The sequence below is a fragment of the Pollachius pollachius genome (genome assembly GCF_949987615.1).
Source record: "Pollachius pollachius genome assembly, chromosome: 11".
Taxonomy (NCBI): Eukaryota; Metazoa; Chordata; class Actinopteri; order Gadiformes; family Gadidae; genus Pollachius; species Pollachius pollachius.
In genome coordinates, this window is record NC_136944.1 from 19,081,215 (window position 1) to 19,105,648 (window position 24,434).

Below are 24,434 nucleotides of genomic sequence, written 5' to 3' on the forward strand. Positions count from 1 at the left end.
GGGCCGACACCCCCGGAGAACAGGACGGAGGGGTGGATGGGCGGACGGGACGGAGGGAGGCAGAGATGGGAGCCCGGGAAAGGAGGAAGGAAGGAAGAGAGGGACAGAACGGATGGATGAGACCGGCCTCTTCCACGGGAGGGAAAGGGGTGAGGGGTGTGGAAGCAGGAGCAAGAGAAGGGGAGGGGGCAGAGAGGAGGAAGAGGAGGAGAAAGAGGAGCAGGAGAGGACAGGAAAGGTGGTAGGCTAGGTGGATGTCGGGGTGGGGGGTGAAGGGGGGAAGGAGGGAAGGGTGGGGGTGGGGGGGGGGGCAGGTTTTTGGAAGAAGGGCCCCTGTGCTATTCCGAAGCGTTTTCCTGTGTCTGTCTGTATGTCTGTTCTCACACAGTCGAAATCAATTTGCCATCAGGACTGTCGCTGTGGAACAAAGGAGAGAAGGAGGCTTGCCAGGTCGGACACATTCAGAGAGTAATGAGACAGAAAGACGAGACGGACCCACGTGCAAGCACACACACACACACACACACACACACACACACACACAAGATGGAGAACCACCCAGCCCCGACGACAACACCTCCACCACCAACCCCAGTCAAGCGAGGCTGGACCCCCCATCAACCCCTCACCGCTGCCCCCCGGAGGGCGGGATGCGCTCGCCTGATCCCCGCCGATGTCACTCGACACGGACCGCGATATGGAAATCACGGCACCGGCGTCGCCCAATCAGAGTGCAGCACCGCCGGGTGTTGATGAGGTCATTAAAAGACATCTTCCCGGCAGGAGGCCTCCCGTGTTTGATTAGCATAGGAGGTGGAGGTGGAATGCCCCCCTGGAGAGTCGGAGTGCTGATTGATTGATTGATTGATTGACTGACTGACTGCCCCCCCCCCCCCCCCCCCCCCAACCCAGACCAACACAGAAATACACACACATGTACAGAGGACAAGAGACCTTGTGCAGTGAGGACCAGGGGGAACCCTGCATGATGACTGGGGGTGAGGGGTGAGGAAGAGGGGGGTTCAATGGCCACTGTCACAAGTATTCCACCAAACGCACACTACACTACACACACACACATATCCACGGTTTTATGTGCACGCTGACGTACTCATCTTTTTCTGCCACACGCATGCAGACACGCAAAAATCTGTACCTGAGACGAACTATCCATAACCCTGACGACCTATACGCCTACAAACTTGGAGAGGACTACAGAAATTGAATTAAAAAAACTGATTGTGCCAGGGAGTGGGAAGGGGGGGGGAGGGGGGGGGGGGGGGATTGTGGCCTGGATGAAAGTGGAACGTAAACAAAGATACTTAAAAGAGACTTAAAAATGCTTCTTTAAAGAGCTATCACTTAAGAAGGCTGTTAAACGGCAAAGCAAGCAGAAGCAAAATATACACTATTAAAAGGAGCTGCGACAAGAAATAAAACCTATTTGAAATCAAAAAAGAAACACACTAAACAGATCTATGGTGGGGCTTACTGTGCTCTACAGATTATCTTACCTACAGACTATGCAGACCATGCAGGACATGGCCTCATTCCGGTGTGGGCCTCTTAAAATAGGTGCGCCTCATAGACTCAACACTCATTCTCACTCTGCAGCCCATGAACACCACACATCTCATCGTGACTTAGATAGCATCGGGAAACAAGGGGAACGTACCTCGTGGCAAAGCGACTGTCATAGTCCTCGATGGCAGGCTGCAAAAAATAGTGACACTGTTTTAAGCAGCGGTTCAGGTTGAAAACAGTTTTTTTACTTCCTGCAATATAGTAGGCTCTGGGTGAAGGACATTAGCGGTCTGGGTGATCCATCCATCGACACAAAAGTATATAATAGCAATATTGCACTTTGTCCTTTGGACATTTTGTGGAGTACCTGTATGGCATTTCATTTTGCTTTCAAAAGACCAGAGTGCTATCTTGCCATTATTTACATCATGGTGGGCGTGAACAAGCAAAATGTTCTTTGGCAGCATGAGTACATGGTAGCCATCTTGTCAAATGATACTGGTAACGGATATTTTAGACAGTTACCATGGTCCGATCTCCCAGACCGGTATTGTCCTTTAAAGGGGAGATACTATACCACCAGGTGTGAGTGTGATTAGCTATTACAAGCCGTTTGAAAATCTGCCTTTTCCTGTGTTTTAGTGACATCACAAGTGGGAATGTCATCATAGATGTAGGATGGATAGATCAGCAACATTTGATACAGTCCACTGGGTAGGCTGGTACACTGATCCAGCACACATCCAGGTGGACACTCCCATTCACACCTGCTGGCATAATATCACCTCTTTAAAACACTGCAGTGGAGTATTGTTCCGTTTCCTTTCCATTCATCAGGGATGAAGGTGCAGTGTGTTAATAAAACTGATTACAGATCTTAGCCATCCCGTGCCACCCCTCCTACTTGTTGTATCTTGCACGTCCTGGCACTTAATGTACGCACTTAGTTATGTGGTCTCTTATTCTAGCTATCTTTGTTGTATACGGGGAATGGGTTAACCTAGCAATTGTTAGTGCTCTGCACTTGGTTCTATGAACATCCTTATTGTACTGACGGCGACATAATGTTTCACTTTTTTATGACAAATGTACTTATTGCTAACTGCCCTGAATGAAATATTTTCAATAAACGTAAAAGGATTAGTTGCGCCCCCACCTGCGTGGTGAAGCCTGCCATGCTGTAGGGCCGAGGCCGGGTCTGCGCTAGACTCTGGGCCAGCAGGCGGGCAGTGAGGCCGTAGTCCGGCATGGGCATGTCGCTCTCCAGGAGGTTCCCTGTGCTGCTGCTCTTCCCGTGGTTGAGGCTGGTGGGGAGAAGAAGGCAGGCCGGGGTCATTTGTGACGCTAAGAACCCCCCCCTTGTAACAGAACCACCACATAGCACTATCTACAGTCATTTAAAAAGAAAAATAAAAAAAAAAAATTTGGTTTTATTGCCCTTGTGTGAGGACAGGTAGGGGATACATTACAGTGGCAGGATGGAGGCAGACACAACGTCCGCCCGTACATACTTGACTTTGAGCTTCTCGCTCTCCGTTTCCGGCAGAACGCGTGTATAGGAGAAGGGGAACCAGCCGCGCCTGCAGGGAACCAGAGGAGCAAAGCGACGGGTTGAAGGAACACACCACAAGGGAACACAAGGCACGCAAGATGCGTATGGACACGTGTGTGTGTGTGTGGGTGCGTACGTGTGTGTTTCTGTGTCAGTGCATGCATGTCTGTGTTCGCGTGTCAGTCTTTGTCTGTGGGTGTGTGGGTGTCGGTCTTTGTCTGTGTCAGTCTTTGTGTATGTGTGTGTGTCAATCTTTGTGTGTGCGTGTTCTTGTGTGTGTGCGTGTGTGCGTGTCTGGGTTCGGTCTGTGTCTTTATCTGTCTATCTTTGTCCGTCCGTCTGTCTGTCTGTCTTTATCCGTCTGTATATCTGTCTTTATCCGTCTGTCTGTCTGTCTTTATCCATCTGTCTGCCTGTCTGTCTGTCTGTCCCGGGGCCACCACTCACATCTTGTTCTTCTCGTTCTCGCCGTAGTGCCAGCCGTCCCGGGCCTCGGGCACCAGCAGGGTGATGACGTCGCCCTCGGCGAAGCTCAGCAGGGTGCCGTTGTCACCGGCGGCGTGCGAGAAGATGGCCTGCACGCGGGAGCGCCCGTTCCTCTCCAGGCCGGCCGCCATGGAGCTGGAGCGGGGGAGGGTCCTCGTCTCTCCTGGGGGGGGGGGGGGGAAGCTTTAAAGCTGCACTATAGCTTGGCCACTAGTGATGGCTCGGTCGCAAACACCTCGGTCAGAACGAACGAATCCCGAAGGTGCACGTCGAGAACCGATTCCCAAAACAAGACAACAGATTCCTTTTTTTTAAACATATAACAAAAATATGGTCACGTAAATAAAATATACAACTGAACAGAGCTCCGTCTCCGATTGAGTCTCAAACGTTCTCAACGATTCAGCCAATGAGAGTAGTACAGCAGGTAGCAATCGCGTTGCCATGGCCCATGGGTAAACAAATGATAAGGCACCGCCAAACAAGTTAACTAACGATCGCTGTAGGCGTCAATATCATGCAAGCACTTAATGTTTTCTTTTTATTTTGTTCTACATCACAATTGCATGCATTATTAAAAGTATTGTTTTTACCCACCATTACGAGTCTCGTTTGGTCTAGGGAATTCGCACAATGGTGATTTACTGCTTATTAGCGCTACTTGGAAGACGCCATTTAATTCTTACTGCACCCTATTATACATTAAGGATATTTATGAAAAAAAGGCAATTATGTGCTTTATATATATGCTTAATATTTACACTTAACCTGGGTCATTTCAGAACATTAGAAAGTAGTAGGTTACATGCATGTTGATAAACATCAGTCATCATCCATCATTTCCGATTCCCTGCCAAATGAAGTAACAGACCATCTGACTCAACGAACGAATAAAACGAACGAATCAAACAAACAAATCTTGAGAGCGAACGGAACTGAAAGAACTGATTCCCGGAAAATAATCGTTTTGCCCATCCCTACTGGCTACTGCAACTTTTAACTTTTTGCAACTTTAACTGTTGGGTTATTATTCAGACTCTTTCGACTTAGCATTAGTAAGTATCTCATGTTAAAACGCAACCATCTGTCGAGTCAGACTGAACATGATATAGCTGCACCTTAAGCTGCAACTGCTGAAAATTGATATTTATTACAGTAGAAGCAACTCAAGCCTCTAAAGGTTCCTAATGGGGAAACTTGCCTAGTGCAGCTTTAACAATTTCCTATTGAATCACTGGGCAGACACTTATTCATAAAGAGAGACTTGCAGTGAACTCGGATCCAGGTCGTTAAGGACCAAGTCAGGCGGTTGGCAATTTGCTCACGGAAGCCCACTGTAGACGTCGGGGATCGAACTCAGAACTTTTCGATCCCCTGACCATCTCCCTATACATTTATATTATCCCCCCCCCCCCCCTATCCAAACTCACTGGGGAGAAAGGTGTCTGATAAGAAGCTAAATATAGTGAACAGTACTGCAGTCACATGTCTAGGCCAAAACTACTGCAATGACTATGTTTCTCTCCTAACCAATCAGGGAGCCCGAGACCTCTTGAGTGACAGCCAGACTCACCCACTGGGTTCTTGCTCTTGGCCGGGGCAGGCCTACGGACGGGCAGGGTGTTGGAGTACACCTCGCTGACCTGCCTCTGGGGCTGGCCCTGGGGCGGGCCCTGGGGGGACGGAGGCCCCCCAGGGCCCGCCCCAGGGCCCGCGCTTCCGCCGCCGCCCTCCGTCCAGTAGTCGTCCCCGTGGACGCCCGTCGTGCCGTTCACCATGGCCATGCCCTCAGGCCCCATCAGCCTCTGTTGGGGGGGGGACGGGGGGAGGGGAGACATACAGATGACGCCGTGTGCTGGAATCATCCGGTCGGCTCAACCCTAGGGCTGAGCAATTACATCGGATTTTGATCGCGATTTCGATGTGCGGGTCAAACGACCTCCAGCTAATATAGACGAGCGTAATACTCTTCTTAATATTTTCAAATGCATTTTATTCATTAAATCTTTTATAGAAATTGAACCCAACAGTCGGACACATATTTGTACATTATTTTCTACTTGAACATTTTCTATTTGAACATTTTTTTAAGGGGATATTTCAAAGTTCTCAGTTACAAAGTGTTTTTTTTTTGAGGGAAATGCTGAAAAAATGCCTCATGTTTTAAAAACTCAAAAATTGTCGTTTGAGTAATCGTGATTTCAATGACGACCAAAATAATCGTGATTAGGATTTTTCCCATAATGGAGCAGCCTTTACTCAACCCTCTAGGTTCCTACACAACGTAGGCGGAGAGCTTTGAAGCGACATCAGGCCCGTTTCCATGCGACGCGTCGACACACTCTGCGTCTCCACTACAGTGTCCTTCGAGGCACAGAAAGGCCCGTAAAGTAAAGATGGGAAAACTATAAAGAACTGGTAATAAATCATACGATTAGTGGGTGTGTGACGGCGGTCTTGTTCAGAGCTTCAGCCCAGCGGGGGGGCAGCGTGGGCTTTAATCAGCTTGTTAATAAATAAGAAGGCACTACACACATTAAAGACACGCAGGCTAGAGAGAGGTGGGCTTGTGTTTGCCTCCCTGTGGAGAGGCTATAGGTCTGCCAGCGAGCGGTGTGGTTCCTCCATTAACTGTGTAATGAGCGTGGTGTGAGCCGAGTGGACCGCTGCACGCTCCGGTAAACGCAGTCCTCGGTTTCATTAAAACGCTGTGTGTGGCGGACTTCATTGGGCTTTGGGCCACACTGTCCATTCTCCTCACATCAGGCCCTTACTACTTAGCGCCTGATCTGATCAGTCTTATGTGTTAAAGGAGAACTTCTGAGGGGGGGGGAGAGGACGCACAGAGCCTGGGCGGGAAACCAAACGCGACAAGGGGCAGAGTTAGGCCGTGGTCCCGTTTCTGTACATATTTCCACATATTCTACCGAGATGGAACTCTTTTGTGGTGGAAGTGGATCAAAACCTTTATAGACCATTTCCTAAGTACATCGGGGTCCGAATCAAGATGTTTCAGATGTTTTTAGTCTTCCCACTTGGAAAAGTTGACTGATAGAGTTCTTATTCGTCGTTAGCAAATTAGGCGACGGCAGAACCCCGCCCCTCCAGCAACAGGATTGGTCGAAACAAATATGAAGCGAAATAAAGGGAAACGTCCCACACTGGATTCAAGCTTGTCTGCCCTCACACTTTAGCATGGCTCTAAATGGAGGTTCTCACCGCCTGATGTCCCAGGCCGCTGCCCATGAACACGGCCAGCTCGGGGGGCACGGGGAGCGGCTGGGCCCCCGGGATGGGGTCCGAGATCACCAGGTTGGACTTGGAGGTGTGCAGGGGGCTGGCGCCGCCCACCGAGCCCATCTGCTGGGCCAGGAGCATGGCACGCTCCGGCAGCTTGTTGGGGTCCGAGCACGCCTGCTGCCACATGGGGATCTTCTGGGTCAACAGGTCCTTACCCTGGGGGGGGGGGAGGAGCAGGTATTAATGAAGCAGAGGGGACATAATAAACGATAACTAGGGCTGCAAACTAACAATTATCCTCCTCTGCATTTTGTTTTTCCTATTCCTATTCAAATCAATTCATTATTCAGCTATAAACAGGGACAAATACTTTTAAGGTAACAAGGAATCAAGTGATGCCTGGATTTTGCTCGCATCCAACAAGCAGCCAATTTCAAAAATGGAATGAATCAGAAACAGAGCACTTTTACCTGACTAATGACTAAAATGATTGATATAATAATTCATAATTATTAAAATCAATTGATTGGACAAGTGGTTCAGCACTTGGAGCCACAAGGAGCAAGAAGAGAGAATAATGGAAGAAAACTCAGAATGAGGAATAAGCAAGGACCCAATAGAGCGCTTTTAAGAAAAGTACAGTTAATTATAGAAATATTTATTCAAATGGAGCTTTGTATAAGTAGAGCACTCAATTCAACTACTTTACTCTTTTCTTATTTCAGCTTAGACTGGTCCACAGAACTTTTATGGACACTGCATAGTAAACCCCATTGAATCTCATGGAAATATCAAAGATGATCCATGAGATTACAAACTGTCTGCCTATTGCACCATCTAACAGGCCAGCAGGGCCCCACCCTCCAGGTTCCAGACAAGACAGAAAACACTGCCCCCCCCCCCCCCCCCCACACACACACACACACACACACACACACACACACACACACACACACACACACACACACACACACGTCTCATTGCTTTGTAATTACTGACTGTCATAGTGTCGACAACGCCTCACCATACTATCATCAACTATGTGTGTGTGCAAACACAAACACACACACACACACACACACACACACACACACACACACACTTTTTGGGTCAGCGTTTCAGTGCGCTGGCAGTGGGTGACCAGCATGAAATGCCTTGAGACAGATGCACCCCATTAACTCAACAGACCACCCACCCCAACCCCGCCAACCAATCCACCCACACACTACTTCATGGTAGAATCACAAACCCACTCACGAGCCCCCGTTACCACACTCTCATAACACGCTATTATTACAGCTTTTCAGGCTTCACCCCAGACGCCATACACGTGGGTTCTGTGTTCTATTCCCAGCTCATCTGATTATGTGGACGGTATTATGTCCACCGTTTGTAATGGTTCTCCTGATTTAGAGAGACAGCGAGAGTGAGAGAGACAGCGAGAGAGAGAGAGACACACACACACACACACAGAGACAGAGAGACACACATAGACACAGAGAGAGACACACATAGAGACACACACAGACAGACAGACAGAGAGATGCATAGAGAGACATAGACAGAGATGCATAGACACAGAGAGATACAGAGACACAGACAGACAGACAGACAGAGATGCATAGAGAGACAGATGCAGAGATGCATAGACACAGAGAGAGACAGAGAAGCAGAGAGACAGGCAGACGGAGAGGCCTTACCTTTCCATGGTAGGCGCTGCTGTTCTTGGCCACGGCGCACTGGCGGTCCACCAGGAAGCAGTACCGGCGGCGCTCCTCGGACAGCGCCGTCTTGTAGCCCTCGGCGATGAAGGTATCCAGCTCGCTCTGCTTGCTGCTGATGGTCTCCACAAACTGCCACCGGAAACACAGGAAGAATAGTAACCACTGAAACTGTAGACATAAGCTCAGCTGAGGGAGGAAGAGAGACTCAATCTTCCAAAAGACTATGTTTGTACAGATATCACACCTGTATCCTGGATTAATCACCGCGTGAATTGACTCATTAATCACAGTTGGTGACGGGCGTCTTGTAGGCTTGTCTCTCGCGCGACCGGTAGCTGCATTACCCTTTACGGCCACCAGAGGGCACTACTTCGCCACTACCAATGGCCGCGGTGAGCTAGTTAGGTACTTGTGGCTAAATCTAACAAGAATCTTTTATGTGGGATGGCCTCGCGTATTAGTGTTGGCGCAGATCCACCTACGCCATCACACTAATACTTTGAACCAGTGTTGAGCAGGCGAGGGAAAGAACAGGACAATGAATTTATCTTCATCCTTGCCCAGTTACCTCCCGGCCGTAAGGCTTATGACCTCAGATAAGGCACTTCCAAATAGTTTTGGATGACTCAATCTCATTCTTTCGACACCACAACTCTCTTGTTTGGACATGAGCGACGCCCCATCAAGAAACTTTTTGTTCAGTTCAGTTCTTCTTAAATCCCAAGCTGTTGCGGCTCTGCCACTGAGCGGCCATGTTGTGGCTGTTCATTTGAATTATCTGGTTGGTTGCTCTCCAATGAGGAGCAGCAAACTTTAGGCTGGTGTTGGTTGTTTTGTTGGTATGAGTCACACTTCATGCTGCAGGGAGAAACTGGAGAGGCACCACACCGACTCAGAAACACACACCTGTCTTTTAGATCAGGGAAAAGGCCTGCATTATGTCCGCGATGAAAGATCCCCCATCTATGCGGTGGCTTTTGATGTTCAGGTGTTAGTTGGTGTTAGTTTGTGTTTGTGTGTGTGTGTGTGTGTGTGTGTGTGTGTGTGTGTGTGTGTGTGTGTGTGTGTGTCAAAGAACTCGGATCATCTGCGTGATCGGAGCTGCTCAACCTGTCCGTCCTCTCTGCCTAATTTCCTCAATTCTCACGCCACGGAATATATTACATTTAATGACTACATGTCATCAACCTCGATCAAGACTTCCTCTTTATTTAAAACACCCTGCCAGCGCAGGTCGAATAACAACCTTGATCACTGCTGAGGGGAACCTCGTTCTGTGAGTCATTATTCATAATCATGGAAAAAAAATGTAATGTTGATTTTGTCCCTCTCTTGATTTTTGCCCCCAGGCTATTGGCTGGCGTGTGCATGTGGCAGCAGGTACCGGATAAATACATTCCCAGCGAATGACTGCATGTGGCTATCGGGCTGGGTGCACGTCGGCTCCTGATTGGGCCACACTCCTGGATCAATCAACCCTGCCCGCTCCCGCCCAGCGATATGCAAACAAGCACCAGCATTTCATCTGGGACTTCCATCCCCTTACACCACGGCACAGATTATATTAAAAAACGGACGCAGACCAACAACACTTGAAGTAATTAAAAGTGTGAGGGCCGGGATGTGGGGAGAAGTGGGGGAGGGGGGTTTTGGGAGGAGAGGAGGGGAGGCTAGGAGACTTAAGAGGGTACAGAAGGGGACTCACAACAACAAAGCCGCTCGTATTCGATTTAATTCCTACAGGGATTTAGCAACATAGCCGTGCATCGAGCGAGAGACACACAGCAAGAGGGGGAGGGGAGAGAGGAAGCGATAGAGGGAGCGAGAAAGAGAGAGAGAGCGAGCGAGCTCCGTGCTGCCATTTAGTCATCATCAGCACTCAGTGAATCCAAACGACTTATTGCAGAGCTCCAGGGTTACAATATTGAAACGACTACAACTTCCTCGCAACACGTCAACGGTGGGATAAACTCAAGACATGACATAATTCACACAACCCCGTGTGCCTCTGTGAGTGTGTGCATGCGTGAACGAACACACACACACACACACACACACACACACACACACACACACACACACACACACACACACACACACACCCCCCCCCCCCGGTCGAAACGTTAATATTCATATTCAAAACTTCGCTCTTCTCCAGTTTTAATAATAAAAGATGGCTTTCATGTGTGATCTAACGGGTCAGGTCTTTAAGCTCTGTTGGATCCAGGGCCGTCATTAAGACATCATTTTGCAGCGGGGGAGAGGTTATCAAGAGGAGACCTTCCCTTGAGGACGCCATCATCGCACAGGCAGGGTGCTACATAATGAGCTAGTTAGCATTTTGGCAATAACTGTAGTCGGTTATTGCGGATCTTCTCTCAAAAGAAGGTAGGTATCGAGAGATGAGTGAGCGCAATTTTGAGAGCGAGAGCTAGAGGGATGAATGGAGGAAGAGTGGGAAATGAAAAGGGGACAGGAGGTAAGGGGGTAGTCTTGCCACGGGGAGAGCTGGGGCATTTCATTTAATTCCAGTACAAAATCTGTCGATGGCTAGCTAACACATTTCAATCATTACGTAAATTATTATACTCTCATAAGTGGCACAGCTCTGAGCCAGTTCATCACGGTCAGTTTCTCTTAGAAACTCCAATGTAAACCAGCTGATTCTCGCTCTCTCTCTCTTCCGTTTTCTTCTCACCCTCTCTCGCCCACTTGCCATGATAGGACCATGCATGTTTTTTTGTTATGCCTTTATAACTTGTTGCAATGATTTGTAGTGGCTATGAGTCACATTGTGCGTGTGTGTATATATATGTGTGCGTGTGCGTGTCTATTGATCTGCCTATTAATTCAGTGGGAAGATTGCGATCAAGGCTACATAATAAAAATGGTAAATGGATTGCATTTATATAGTGCTTTTACCCAAAGTGCTTTACAATATTGCCTACCATTCACCCATTCATGCACACATTCACACAACGACGGCGGTGTCAGCCATGCAAGGCGACAGCCAGCTCGTCGGGAGCAGTGAGGGTTAGATGCCTTGCTCAGGGACACCTTGACACTCGGGAGAAGCCGGGGATCGAACTAGCAACCTTGCGGTTCCCGGCCAGCCCGCTCTACCTCCTGAGCTACTACCGCCTTTAGATGATCCTGTTCATCTGCACACCGCAGAGTCCCGACCCTCCGAGGTCTCCCAGGGACGAAGTGTAGACCCGTTCCGTCCCGTGAACTAACTCACTCCGGGTGAGACGGCGACCTGCAACGGCACGAAGCTGCCGCCGCCGTCTGCTCTGCTTCCCTCCCTGGGGCCGTCACACCCGCCATCTGTTCACCCGCTGCACCCCAGCTCAACACACACACACACACACACACACACACTCAGTCTCTCTCTTTTCCGCTCAACTTTGACACTCTGAAGATTACGTCTCTCCGCGCTGTGACACGAACGCGACCAATCCGACACGTGGGGTCCGAGCGAGTAGCGACAACACCGCTATCACGGAGAGGGACCCGAGTGATTGTGTGCATGTGTATGCATGCCTCTCTGTGTATGTGTGTCTCTGTGTATGTGCGTGTATGTCTATGCGAATGAGTGAGGGAGTGTGTGTGTGTAAGTCAGCGATCAGGGCTGGCACAGGCAGAGCCTGCTCCACTCCGCTCCACTCTCCGACCCCAGAGGAAGGGCCAGCACGGTGGACCCCGCGAGGTACGTTTCACGCCCCTGTGGACCACACACGGATCAGGGCCCCCCCCCCCCCGCGCTCCCCGACTGGGGAAGTCCCTTGGGTCTAGGTAGGATTGATGCATCCCAGGGACAATCTCCTGTGCCTGGGATGGCCGCGCCTCTGTGAGGAGCCGGCTGGGTAATTACTGGGCAGGCCTGCGCTTGTTGGTCGAGGAACCAACTGGCTGTCAGCGTTGCTCGGAATCGGCCCCAGGCTTCCAGGCATTCCTCCCGCTCTCTCCACCCCTGCCCGCCCCCACCCCTTAACCCCACGCAGCCTTACAGTCCAGCGGGAGGTGCCCCACCCCCACCCCCTCTGCCTACTCACCGTCCCTGACTTCTACATGTTAGAGCTCAGCCGTTGCTTCTAGTCGTTTGGCTTCTCCTGATTCAGAGGACTCATGATGAGTCATTAGGCCGTGCTATAGTAGGTGCTACAGTTTAGCTCAGGAAGACTGCTAGGCTGTGCAGTAGCAGCTGCTACAGGTTAGCTCATGGACACTACAAAGCCATGCTACGATAGGTGCTATAGGTTAGCTCAGGAAGACTACCAGGGTTAGGGTAGTCTTCGGCTGTAGGCTATAGTTGATGCTTGTTGGCTCAGCTTGCTCCCATGGTTCAAGTCCCGCCTGAGGTCGGGACTCCATCTCTCTCTCTCTCTCTCTCTCTCTCTCTCTGAGATATAAAAATAATGGTAAAAATGCCCACCAAAAAGAAATAGTGCTGCAGCACAATGTTTTTAAGTGTTGAGTCTTTTGGGGAACAGCTGAGTCACCAGACGCTCGATGGTGCACACCGTTCTTGAACCAGTTCCGAGTCTGGATGGTGAAACGGTTCTCCCACTTTTTCCACACCTAGTCTTCATTAGATGGGCTGGGCAGATAAAACTCATTGAAAATCACACCACAGTGTGGCAGGAGACATGAGATAGTTGAGGTGTGAGTGAGTGAGTGAGTGAGTGAGTGAGTGAGTGAGTGAGTGAGTGAGTGAGTGAGTGAGTGAGTGAGTGAGTGAGTGAGTGAGTGAGTGAGTGTGTGTGGTCCCTCCCTCTGTGTTTTTCTTTTCCCTTCGACCTTGTATAGTACGAACTCATTATTTCTGAGCAGGCTCATAAGTGCAGCAATGTGCAGCAATGGTGTCACAGGCTGATGAGTGCAAAAACTAAATAAATCATGCAGATTAAAATTTCATATCGGGAATTTGTTTGTGCATGCATTTTGATAACCCCCCCCCCCCTTCCCCACACACACAGATACAACACAGTTAAAATCCCGCTTTTAGTGTAACCTCCTCTATAAAGACCGAATTGCACACTGCAGAGTTTCAGCACGCACATGTTTCCTTGGTGGGGTCGATGCGTCATGGCAACAGCAGTCATGTGTGAGTGGATATTAAAGCCTGCGTGCTCGGCGCTTCGTTATGGGTTTCCATGGGGAACTCACCTGCATCTCCTTCTCCCCGTACTTGGCCGGGTTCTTGCTGCCCTGGCTCTTCCTGCGCAGCTTCTTCAGCTCTGCCTGGCACTTCTCCAGACTCTCCCCTTTGCTCTTGTGCTCCATCTGGTACTTCTTCAGCGCCGCCTTTAGGGGGCAACAGAGAGCATCGTGATATTTAGTTTCTTTTAATGTTTCACAGAACTTTACCTTTGAAGTTCGAAAACTTCTGCACGCGCACACACACACACACACACACTCACACTCTATGTGTGTGTATCTAATAAAGGGTTTAAAAATCAAGAAGCCTTCGGCTAACATGACCACCCCAGGTCTCCCTTCCTGATCAATGGCGGCCAACAGCTGCCACAACAAACACGGCACCACCACCGAGTCATTTCCCCCTTGCCGTCGCATCAGCGCCCCACAAAAAGTCCTACCCGCCTGTTGAGTGTCGAGTTGACGTCTCGCTCCGTGATTGGGGGGTACCGATAACATTGCACTGCAAAGGACATAGCCCACCGCTGGGGCTACGTTGCATAACCGGCCACTTCCACATCAAGAGCCCTCCCATAACTGCGTTTGGTGCGTCTTGTTCGCAGTCGGGTTGAAATCGCCGGCCGTGAAATTTGAACCAGAGATGAAGAAGCTACGACGTCGCTCCCCTGTAAGATATGAGGCTTTTGTTTTGAGGGAGATGGATTTTGACGGCGGCAAATAGCTACCCTAGCCTAAAATGAGTTTTGTTCGGTAATGGGGGCATTTTCGTTTGCAAAGCCGGCGACGATACAGATCAATGCTATCCGTGAAGGTGTAGCTTTAAAGCCCAAATAAGTTATTTCAATCATTCTAGGAGGCAGAACTACCTGATGATGGGAGAACGTCAAGCAACGGGATTGTTTTGGTTCCCTTGTCTCCACCATGGGTGAAGAAAACCAAAACGATCTTGCCTGACTGTGATACATCCGGTTCTTTATAAACTCTGTACCAATGATTGCATCAAGGTGGAGACAAAGGATTGATGAGGTGTAGTTAAATTCTCTCACAGATCCTAGTGCTGCGAAAGTAGTGTGTGTGAGACCAACGGTCGACGGACAAATGCTTCGTTCCATCACATCAAAGTCCTGGAAACCTCATTCTGTGTTTAAGTCAAGGTCCAAACATAGAAGAGCCAAACATACCGATTGACCCAGAATACCCTGGAGGCCGTTGGAGAGTGTTTATACAACAGAATGTACCCATTCCGTCGCAGGGATTTTCACGACCACACGCATAGAAAGGCTTCAGTCAAATGGACCGAGAGTAAACACGCCATACTGAGGACAGCTGGATGGCCTACGAGGGCGTAGACACCACCGGTGGCTAGGCAATGGGGATGGAGAGCTTGCGCTAAAGGTTCACTAAAGACACTGAACCGCGGGCCTTTCAATAGAGCACCGGTAGTTGCTCTGTTGCTTCACATTATTTAGGCGCACATCTTCCCCCTTTTACTGGCTCATTTGCTGTGACATTTCGGGGAAGGATTCGAGTTACTTTTGCGAGCTGCAAAATACAGCTGTAGTTGCAAGCACTTACGCTCATTTTACTTGTTCCTCGGATAAACAACAACCCAGCATCAAGCGAGCGGTGATGCAAGAGGCTTGCAATCGCACAAAAGAGGAACGTTCAAACTCGAGATAATTACGCATATGACTTTCAAGTATTCATAGACGATGTTGCGGGAAGGCCAAATAAATGTTGCGTATTGAGTCTATCGCCAACCACCAGCAGGATACACTAAATATTTACTATCATCTCTCATTACAAGTCACTGATGGTTGTCCAGATGTGGACCGATCTGGAAGGCTGGGATAGCCATTCCTCCAAATCAATGTGAGATCCTTATAAGACCAAACAAAGCCCCAGAGGGATGGCCAACTAAGCGAATACCGCTGATAAGAGGTTACATAACAAATACTGCAGCATGTTGGAAAAACAGTAATAGGCCATTCTTTTTGGGAGAAGGAGAAAGATAATATCCGTACGATTTGCCACAATGATCCGGTCTCTTCGGCTAAGCATATGTTTTGACAGCGGGCCCCCCCCCAAAAAACGGATCATTTAATTGTGATTAGGCAGAATTAATAACTGTCAAGAACTCTGATGAACTCCAGTACACTGGGGTGACGGCACACTTATTTCCAATTAACGATCTTAGACCTTTCAATTGGCAATCTATATGCAATCTGGTTATGTCATCTCATGCAAAGGGGCTCCCATTGTTACCCATCTGTTAGACGTCCCCTGAGTGTGGCTAATATATAATTTGAGAGCGTTTCTCAAGTCCGACACGGGAAACAGACGGGCTGTCTAATAATGATGACAGGGAACACGTTAAAAGCGGGAAAGCAGATTTGAGAGGGAGAAAAAAGCGAGCAGAAGGGTTCTGCAAAAGGAGCTTTTCATTGTGTCTGGGTGACAATGCATTTTTTATGCACTCACTCCCCTGACCGGATTCTTTGCAAATATCATGCAAATGAATGGATGCCAATTGCTCAGGGATAATGGTGAAATATGAACGTGTGCAAATGGCTGGCTCTGTAAATTAGTTTGCAGTCAAGAGGCTTTTTCTCCTTCCGAGATTAAATGGATAAGAGTACACTGGCTTCCTCAGTACTCCATAAGCCTTGATCGATTCTGGCAAGAAACGGAAGACCACCATCAGGCAAACGCATGAAATACACGCTCGATATTTGGGCGAAGATTAGAATTAAGCCATCGTCTGCTGTACAGTTTACTGGTATTTTATTTATGTTCCGGAAGATTTGACCCACTTCGGTCCAACCCACACGTTCTTCGACGCTTCCGCGATCAATTGGGTGGCACGGCGACGAAGCTTGTTGGGATGGCTCCCGGGGGCCTCTGGCACAACCCACTGTTGGGTTGGCCCTGGGTCCCTCTGGCACAAGCCCGTGTTGGGATGGCCCTGGGTCCCTCTGGCACGACCCGGTGTTTGGATCGCCCCAGGGGCCTCAAACACAACACTGGGGTAGAGTAAACATGCATGTAATTCCAAAACAAACAAGGCTCTAGGATACTGTGTGTGCAGAGCCACGGTGCAGACGGGCCACGGTGCAGCGGACTAGGATCCCAGTGCAGATGGAGTCCGGGATGCTTTCAGCGGGGGAACAGGAGGGGCCGAGGAGATCGCTCGGCGGGCCAGAATCCGCCACGCGCGGTTGCCGTGCATGCCTGCGGTCCCACGACGGGTTAGCAGTGACCCCATAATGCAAATCCACTGATTTATATATTCAATGACTCGATCGTTTGGTGGATGGAACGTTGTGCATACAAAAGAGCAAAAAGAGAATGGAGTCCGGGGCGATTAGTGGGGCCAATTTACATGAATTGATTACATGTGATAACGCATGATGCTCTGCTGAAATCCAACCGTGCATGCGTTCCTTCATGCGTGTGAAGCAAACATGCAGGCATTGGCATTCAAACAAAAAAACAGGGCCTCCGTCTCTCTATCCAAGGCAACAATCGGAATCCGATTCCCATCCCCCAAACCAATGCACAGCACTGGCTCTATCACACCGAAGCTCCATCCCACTCATTCTAAAGATATCACCCACAGACTAGCACTGCAGCTCTCACACACACACACACACACACACACTTGATTGTCTTATAGAGTCAGGCTGGAGAGCGGTATTTAGGACGCAGACTCGTAGCCATTACTGAGCCAGTCAAATCCACGGTGTAATGTGCCATCATGTTGCCTATTAGAATCTGCTAGTTTCTACCACCCCTTGGGTGTGTGCCCCATAAGGTCTGTGCTTCTACCAATCGGATGCTTACGGTCAGATAACGTGCATCCAGCTCCACCTTCTTCTCCAGCTCGGACAGCAGCTCGTTGTGGAAGGACTTGAGCTGGAGAGAGAGAGAGAGAGAGAGAGAGAGAGAGAGAGAGAGAGAGAGAGAGAGAGAGAGAGAGAGAGAGAGAGAGAGAGAGAGAGAGAGAGAGAGAGAGAGAGAGAGAGAGAGAGAGAGAGAGAGAGAGAGAGAGAGAGAGAAGGCAGATGGACAGCGAGAGAGAGAGAGAGAGAAACAGGTCAAACATATCAACATGTTGGTAAATGCGCAGGTAAACACCCGCATTAAGCACGCCGGAGCATTCATATATAATATGAGCGCATATAAAGAATATAAACACTGTGACGGGAGGAACAGGTGAACAGGTGTTGAACGCAATAGAACTACAAGTAGCAAGGGAAACTGCAACGTTGCCCCAGCTTTCGGATCAAGTACCGGACGTGATGCAATGGGGACGTTAGCCTCAACAAATCAGAGCTGTATAGAGGACCATATTGGGTATGGGGTCAACATGAAGTACCCACCATGTCCTCCAACTGGACCTGGATCTGCCTGTGCACCTCAGCCATCTGGAACAGCACATCCCCTACATCGCGGGAGAGAGGAGAATAAGTGTTTAGGAACCCAGAAGGGACACGTCGCTAGACTAGACAAGCAGGCCCGAAAGAAAAAAGACAAACACATATAGGACGAGTGAATGTTTAACTGGGACAGTGGATGACGTGAGCGAAACGTGTTTTGAAACAACCCCAAAGAAAAAGAAAAGGCAAAAAATATATAAAGCAAAACACAAAACAATGACACATTTGTTTGGAGTTGAATTCATTTTGATGAAACACAAAACAGAAAATGTACATCGATGCAATAAATAAGGTATTAAAAAAACAAGCCATGACTCTATGACGGTGTTAGAATCTATGTGATGATCACCGGGGGGGGAGTGAGTTAACATTTTAATTAGGGGGGGAGGGGGGGGGGCAGTCCAAACATTCTGATTTAAGATTAACTTGTCTGTAAATCAGGCAGTGCGCTCTACTGAAAACAATACCAAAAAGAAAAGCAAGAAAATCCATCTCCTCCACACATACAGTAGTGGTGGGAGATACTCCAAATGAAGGGAGGGAGAGATACATGCAGCTCGTGAATTTGTTGTTTTTTTTTAAATATATTTATTACACACATATACCTACATGCTGCCTCTTCTGAAAATGCAGTGCATTGCAAAGAAAAAGGAAGACAAGGGACGGGATTGAGCGAAAGGACAGGTACATACAGGGACAACCAGGTGAGGAGACAGTACAACAGCAACAGGAAGGACACACATACACCGTAAATACACACAGTCTAATGCTGCTTGTGTGAAACTGGTCAATTTCAATTTGGTGCGTTCAATAATCGACACTGTATATTATTGAATGGAAAAAATGATAAGCACAGGCTTGTGAAACGAATAAATTTAGTTATATGCATTTGTGTACTCAATAGTCATTGAGCATTGAATACAAAAAATGCATTTAGCATTTTGTTTTAATGCACAAGCCTGCAGAGTCTACTGGCCTGAAGCTCTAAAAAGATCTCAATATGTCCAGAGTTATAATGTACATTATTAACTTGATTGATGAATCACAACCACGATGACAGTGAATGGTTTCGATGTATAGGGTAATATATGTTCCTGGATATAATCAATCAATGACATTTATAACGGAGCATTCAGAGCTGAACGTTGTCAAATCAAAATCAGCTCATTTAGACGACGAGGTTGAATTACCAATGCAAATGTCCCATTGATTGGCTCACGAAAGACTTAATTACAGAGCAACAAAAGCCCCCCCTCCCACCTTAAATATCAAGCACATGGAAAGAGCGGCATGTTTTCTGTTGCATTATTATATGGACAAATAGCTACACATTTTGAAAAGAAAAGACAGAGTACAAACAAACGATGAACACCACATGATGTTGGACAAATGCATGGCCACAGAAGGATTCACGTATGCAGTAGTCCTGAACCAAAGGCCTCCCCGGTGTTACAGCCAGGTGTTTGAGTGGCGGCGTTCCAAGCCAGATTCCCCTTCCTCCCCCCTTAGGCACAAGTCAGATCCTGCCTCGTACCAACTTAGCAAGCGTAGCCTATTTGATGATGTAGGCCACATTGCCGTGAAATCAGCTTTGGCGTTCTCCCTGAGCAAGTCAAGGCATGACACGCTCTAAACAAAGCCGTAGCTATATCCCCCTCTCCCTCCCCCAAATTGCACAATTCATTCTACTGACCTCCAAAGGACTGCATTGTTTTAGCCGCCCTCACGCTAATTCACCTCCACTAATCAATCCTCACTGAGTGCAAAGAAACACATTCGGCTGAAGGGCTGAACACTGGGAGTTCCGGCAGTTTGGGAACCCCCCCCCCCAGCCCCCCGTCCCGGTGGGACCCTTGGATGCACTGGGAATGTGGAAGGGATCATATTCTGTTACAAGGCTTCGGCAGTCATATCTGGAGGGATTAGCAGCCCCGGCATCAACACAACCACCATCCGACACAGGAGTTTGTGGGTCCAACAAAAAGGGTGCCTTGCTCGCTGGCCGTGTGCATCCTGGGGAAGTGGTACACAGGCCCTTCTGTTCGCTTCCCGGCAGGCCTGCTAAGCCGATTACAGATGCTCATCCCTGAGCTCTCCGTGGGCTTAAGACGGGCAACCGTTCTGTCAGAGTCCTGAAAAGAGCTCGATCAATTAATAAACGAGGAGCCGTTGCAGTGCATGCATACTTCTTGATTTGCCCCCCCCACCTCTCTCTTTCTCTCCCCCTCTCTCTCGTACCTCCCCCTTGAGAGAGTTGAGTGGTTCCAGTACAGACCAGACCAGGTGATTAGCGAAACGCTGTATCGGTGCACATCCTGCCGCGCGTAGTTTCATTAACGAACACGAGAGAGGCCGCAGAACGTGGGAAAACGAAAGAGAGAGAGAGAGGGAGAGAGAAAACATGTTGGCTTGGCTTGCGAGCCACCCGCTTAGAAACGCAAACAGTTACCATGGCAACCTGCATATCTGATCACGCACAACTGAAAATCGGACCGCAACCTTGCAGCATTTTGTGGCAGAAAATAAACGTCTGGGAGAAAAAGCAAAAAGTATATATCGGATGGCGTTCTGCGCATTTCGGTCGAGCCCATAAGCCGACCCGGGAGCAGGCAGGCAGAGACCTGCTCGGTTTGGCTTCGGAGTCGTCGGTTTGAAAATGGATGTCTGTATACCAGATTAAAACTATGCAGGTACATGACAGACAGTTGATTAGCAGCAGCCCTGCCCAGTTGCGCCTAATATCTCTCTCTCTCTCTCTCTCTCTCTCTCTCTCTCTCTCTCTCTCTCTCTCTCTCTCTCTCTCTCTCTCTCTCTCTCTCTCTCTCTCTCTCTCTCTCTCTCTCTCTCTCTCTCTCTCTCTCTCTCTCTCTCTCTCTCTCTCTCTCTCTCACATTTATAATTTATTCATTTAAAGTACAACTCTACACCCTCGACCTCCACCACCACACATACATCCACAGCCCCCATTACCCTCATGGGGGCTGTGGATGTATGGGTGGTAACTATTGGTAACCCCTCCACCCTGTTGACTGGGCTGGGAACAACGGGGGCCGTCATGTGGGGGCGACCACGCCGGGAGCGTGCAGAGACACGCCCAGGCCTCGGGCGAGAGAGAGAGAGAGAGAGAGAGTCAGGTCATGTGACCGGGAAGCCCTATTGACAAGAGGCACCACCGCGGGGAACACACAGAGAACCGTGGGCTTCCACACAGAAGGAAAAAAAAAAGAAAAAATGAAACAAAAAAAAGAGAAAGAAAGAGAGCGTGCGCGAGAGAGAGAAGACGGACAGCGGAGACGGAGAGAATGGAGGTGGTTGAAGAGACACTAAATCATGGTGAAGGTCAAGCCAGAGATTCGGTATTGTGTTGCCATGGAAGCAGGATAATGCCAGGGTCGTTGCCATGGAAGGAGTTGCGAGAGTGAGGGGCAGCTGTTTGAAAAGCACCGTGGCAACGCTACAAAAAGAAACACTGTTTAAAAAAAAAAGACAGTTCCACTGAGCCGGGAGATGACAGAGAGGCTGACACTCTGGGAAGACGCTATGACAGAGGTGTGTAGAGCGAGTGTAGTCCTGTCTGTGCAAGTAAAAAAAGAGACTTCTGCTGTCCGTCTCCCCACACACACACACACACACGCGAATCCAATATATGAATTACACCACATTATTAAAATTAGCGGAAGTGCTGTACTTCTACATTTGCATCTGCGTGTTTGCACACAGTTTACAATGAAATGGGCCAAATGGCTCGATATAGCTCCTGTAGTCAATTTATGCATGCGTGACATACACTTCAGGTGAATGCTCAGGGCCGACAGGTACCGACAAACCACGCAAACTAATAATCTACAAACAAGGTTTATCACACAAGAGTACAGCGTGTTAAAAAGGGTTCTACGTGGTGCGCTCCGAATCAGCTTATCGGCTGGAGAATAAGGTGTGCTCCGTTTCCTTTCCAACGTTTGGATCAAGGCGTGGCCCAGCACTCAGATATGAGTCACCGGTAGAAGCTGAAAGATTGGGGTTTACACATTCTTCCAGAATCTAGGAGGACAGGAGATGAGGTCATATTCTCTATTTTCACACTTGCTCACACTACCTGTGCCTCACTTTGACATATATCAACCCTGCGCTGACCCTACCTGCTCCTAACTATAACATCTATCAACCCTGAGCTAACCCTACCTGCTCCTAACTATAACATCTATCAACCCTGAGCTAACCCTACCTGCTCCTAACTATAACATCTATCAACCCTGAACTAACCCTACCTGCTCCTAACTATAACATCTATCAACCCTGAGCTAACCCTACCTGCTCCTAACTATAACATCTATCAACCCTGAGCTAACCCTACCTGCACCTTACTCTCGCATGTATCAACCCTAACCCTACCTGCTCCTCACGACCACATTGAGATTCTTCAGAAGTAACAGCCTTCATCTTTTGGGTATTTTGTTTCCCCTGGCCCATGAACTACATTATTAACAAGCACTTGCTGGTTTCGAGCATATAAGACTAATGTTGAGCGCTGGAGCATTATTATTTTTTTTTTTACCAAACACGCGTATGAGGCAGAACTCAAATTAGAAAATAGCAAAGATCACAGTTCTGTTCTGTGAGAGCAGAACTGTGATGCCATGATCTGACACAAAATGTCAGGTCACGGCATGACCTTTTGTGGGTCTAATGTCGAACACCCATGTACATGTTAACACGTGTAAAAACATGCTTAATCATGGAACGCGCAGCCTTTATGGCCGAAGACTTTGGGTGTACTATGTTGCCCTTCAAACTGAAAAGTCACGGTAACTATGGACTGTGGACTGTGTGTGTACGTCTCTCCACTGTATTATTGAAAAAACAAAGCCCACCTTTTGCATTTTTTAGGTCCCCCGGAACAAATCAAGGGCAAGGTCTGTGTGTGTGTGTGTGTGTGTGTGTGTGTGTGTGTGTGTGTGTGTGTGTGTGTGTGTGTGTGTGTGTGTGTGTGTGTGTGTGTGTGTGTGTGTGTGTGTGTGTGTGTCGGGCCCCTGGACAACAATCATGCCGAGCCTTATCGCAGAAATAGAGCAGTGGGAGGCCCCTGGGAGAGGGCCACGGAGCTAAGAAAAGAGCTCCTCTGCTCTCATTTAATCAGGGCCAGGTGTTAGAGGAGAGAGGCAGAGAGAGAAAGAGGAGATGGACAGAAAAGAGCGCAAGAGAGAGAGAGATGGATGGATGGATGGATGGATGGATGGACGGACGGTTCGGCCTTGTGTGGTTTGTACGTTGCCGTTTGGTACGTGCACAGCATGCCAAACTTCCTGACAACAACTTCATCTTCTTCCTCTGTTGATCAGAGACATGGCATTAAGCTCAAATAAAGCACTCATTTAGCAGAAGAGTAGTCTCACAAATCAAGACTTTAGATTAGCATTCTTAAAATGTATAATTCGAAGCCGGATGGCAGACTGGCTCAAATTATGAGTGAATTCTGCGTTTCACTTTCTTTCACTTAATATTGTTTTAGAACAATATTGCTGGAGATGGGGAAATGAAAGTGTGTAATTGGCGAACACAAACTCGGCTAGCAGTAGTAAACTGTGAAATAAAGGTTTCAGATAAACCCTTCTTGAAAGTTTCATCCACCCACATGCATTTCTCTTCGGTCGAATATCTCAAGAAACTGTAAACAAGGTGTAACTCCGCCCATACCAGTCTCTGCACCGTCTCCCCCCAGAAGTTCTGCTGTAACATAGTAGGACGTACGTATCAGAGATGACCAGCAGAGCAACGTAATGCCCATGTCCCAGAACCATTAACCTACAAAAAAAGACAATTATTCCCCATCCTTTGCTAGCCTTATTTTCCCTGCGCGATTCTCTTTTCAGGTAATTACTGTGAGTAATATTAGACGCTCACGGTATCCGTCTCTCTCTCTCTCTCTTCTCCCCCCCGACCACACACAACACAACCCCCCCCCCCCCAGCAGAGACTAAGCGATATGTTGGTTTACTACAGTTTAATATGGCCTCTCTTCATTACATGTGATTTCCCTACGGGAGTGTCTTTGTGCTGAATCACACACATGGCTATTAAATCACAGCAGTCACCATGGGATGGTTTAAATGAGCGAAGGTAACTCAAGCCTCGCAAAGCAGGATTACATTAAGCATTCTTTGATCAGAATGATTTAATCATCCTCGGATCAATGATACATAAAGGGAAGACCTTGGCGTTAGTAGAAGTTTAGAAACGTATGCAAGGGAGCAAAGTATCGTATTGTGGCTCACTGACTTGAATGAAATACCATAATAAAATGCTTCATTT

At 48.4% G+C, this 24,434-nt stretch overlaps 1 protein-coding gene across 2 annotated transcripts in view; it reads right to left on the reverse strand.

Moving 5' to 3' along the window:
• Positions 1-24,434, reverse strand: part of LOC307082289 (BAR/IMD domain-containing adapter protein 2-like) — a 46,931-nt gene that overhangs the window by 4,661 nt on the left and 17,836 nt on the right. For both annotated transcript variants that reach the window (XM_079745806.1, XM_079745807.1), the window contains exons 4-13: positions 18,069-18,130; positions 17,530-17,601; positions 13,696-13,833; positions 8,503-8,655; positions 6,782-7,018; positions 5,136-5,367; positions 3,524-3,725; positions 3,036-3,104; positions 2,681-2,828; positions 1,676-1,713 (exon numbers count right to left, since the gene is read on the reverse strand). In XM_079745806.1, coding sequence (XP_079601932.1) covers positions 1,676-1,713; positions 2,681-2,828; positions 3,036-3,104; positions 3,524-3,725; positions 5,136-5,367; positions 6,782-7,018; positions 8,503-8,655; positions 13,696-13,833; positions 17,530-17,601; positions 18,069-18,130 — 1,351 coding nt within the window. The remainder of the gene's footprint in view (positions 1-1,675; positions 1,714-2,680; positions 2,829-3,035; positions 3,105-3,523; positions 3,726-5,135; positions 5,368-6,781; positions 7,019-8,502; positions 8,656-13,695; positions 13,834-17,529; positions 17,602-18,068; positions 18,131-24,434) is intronic.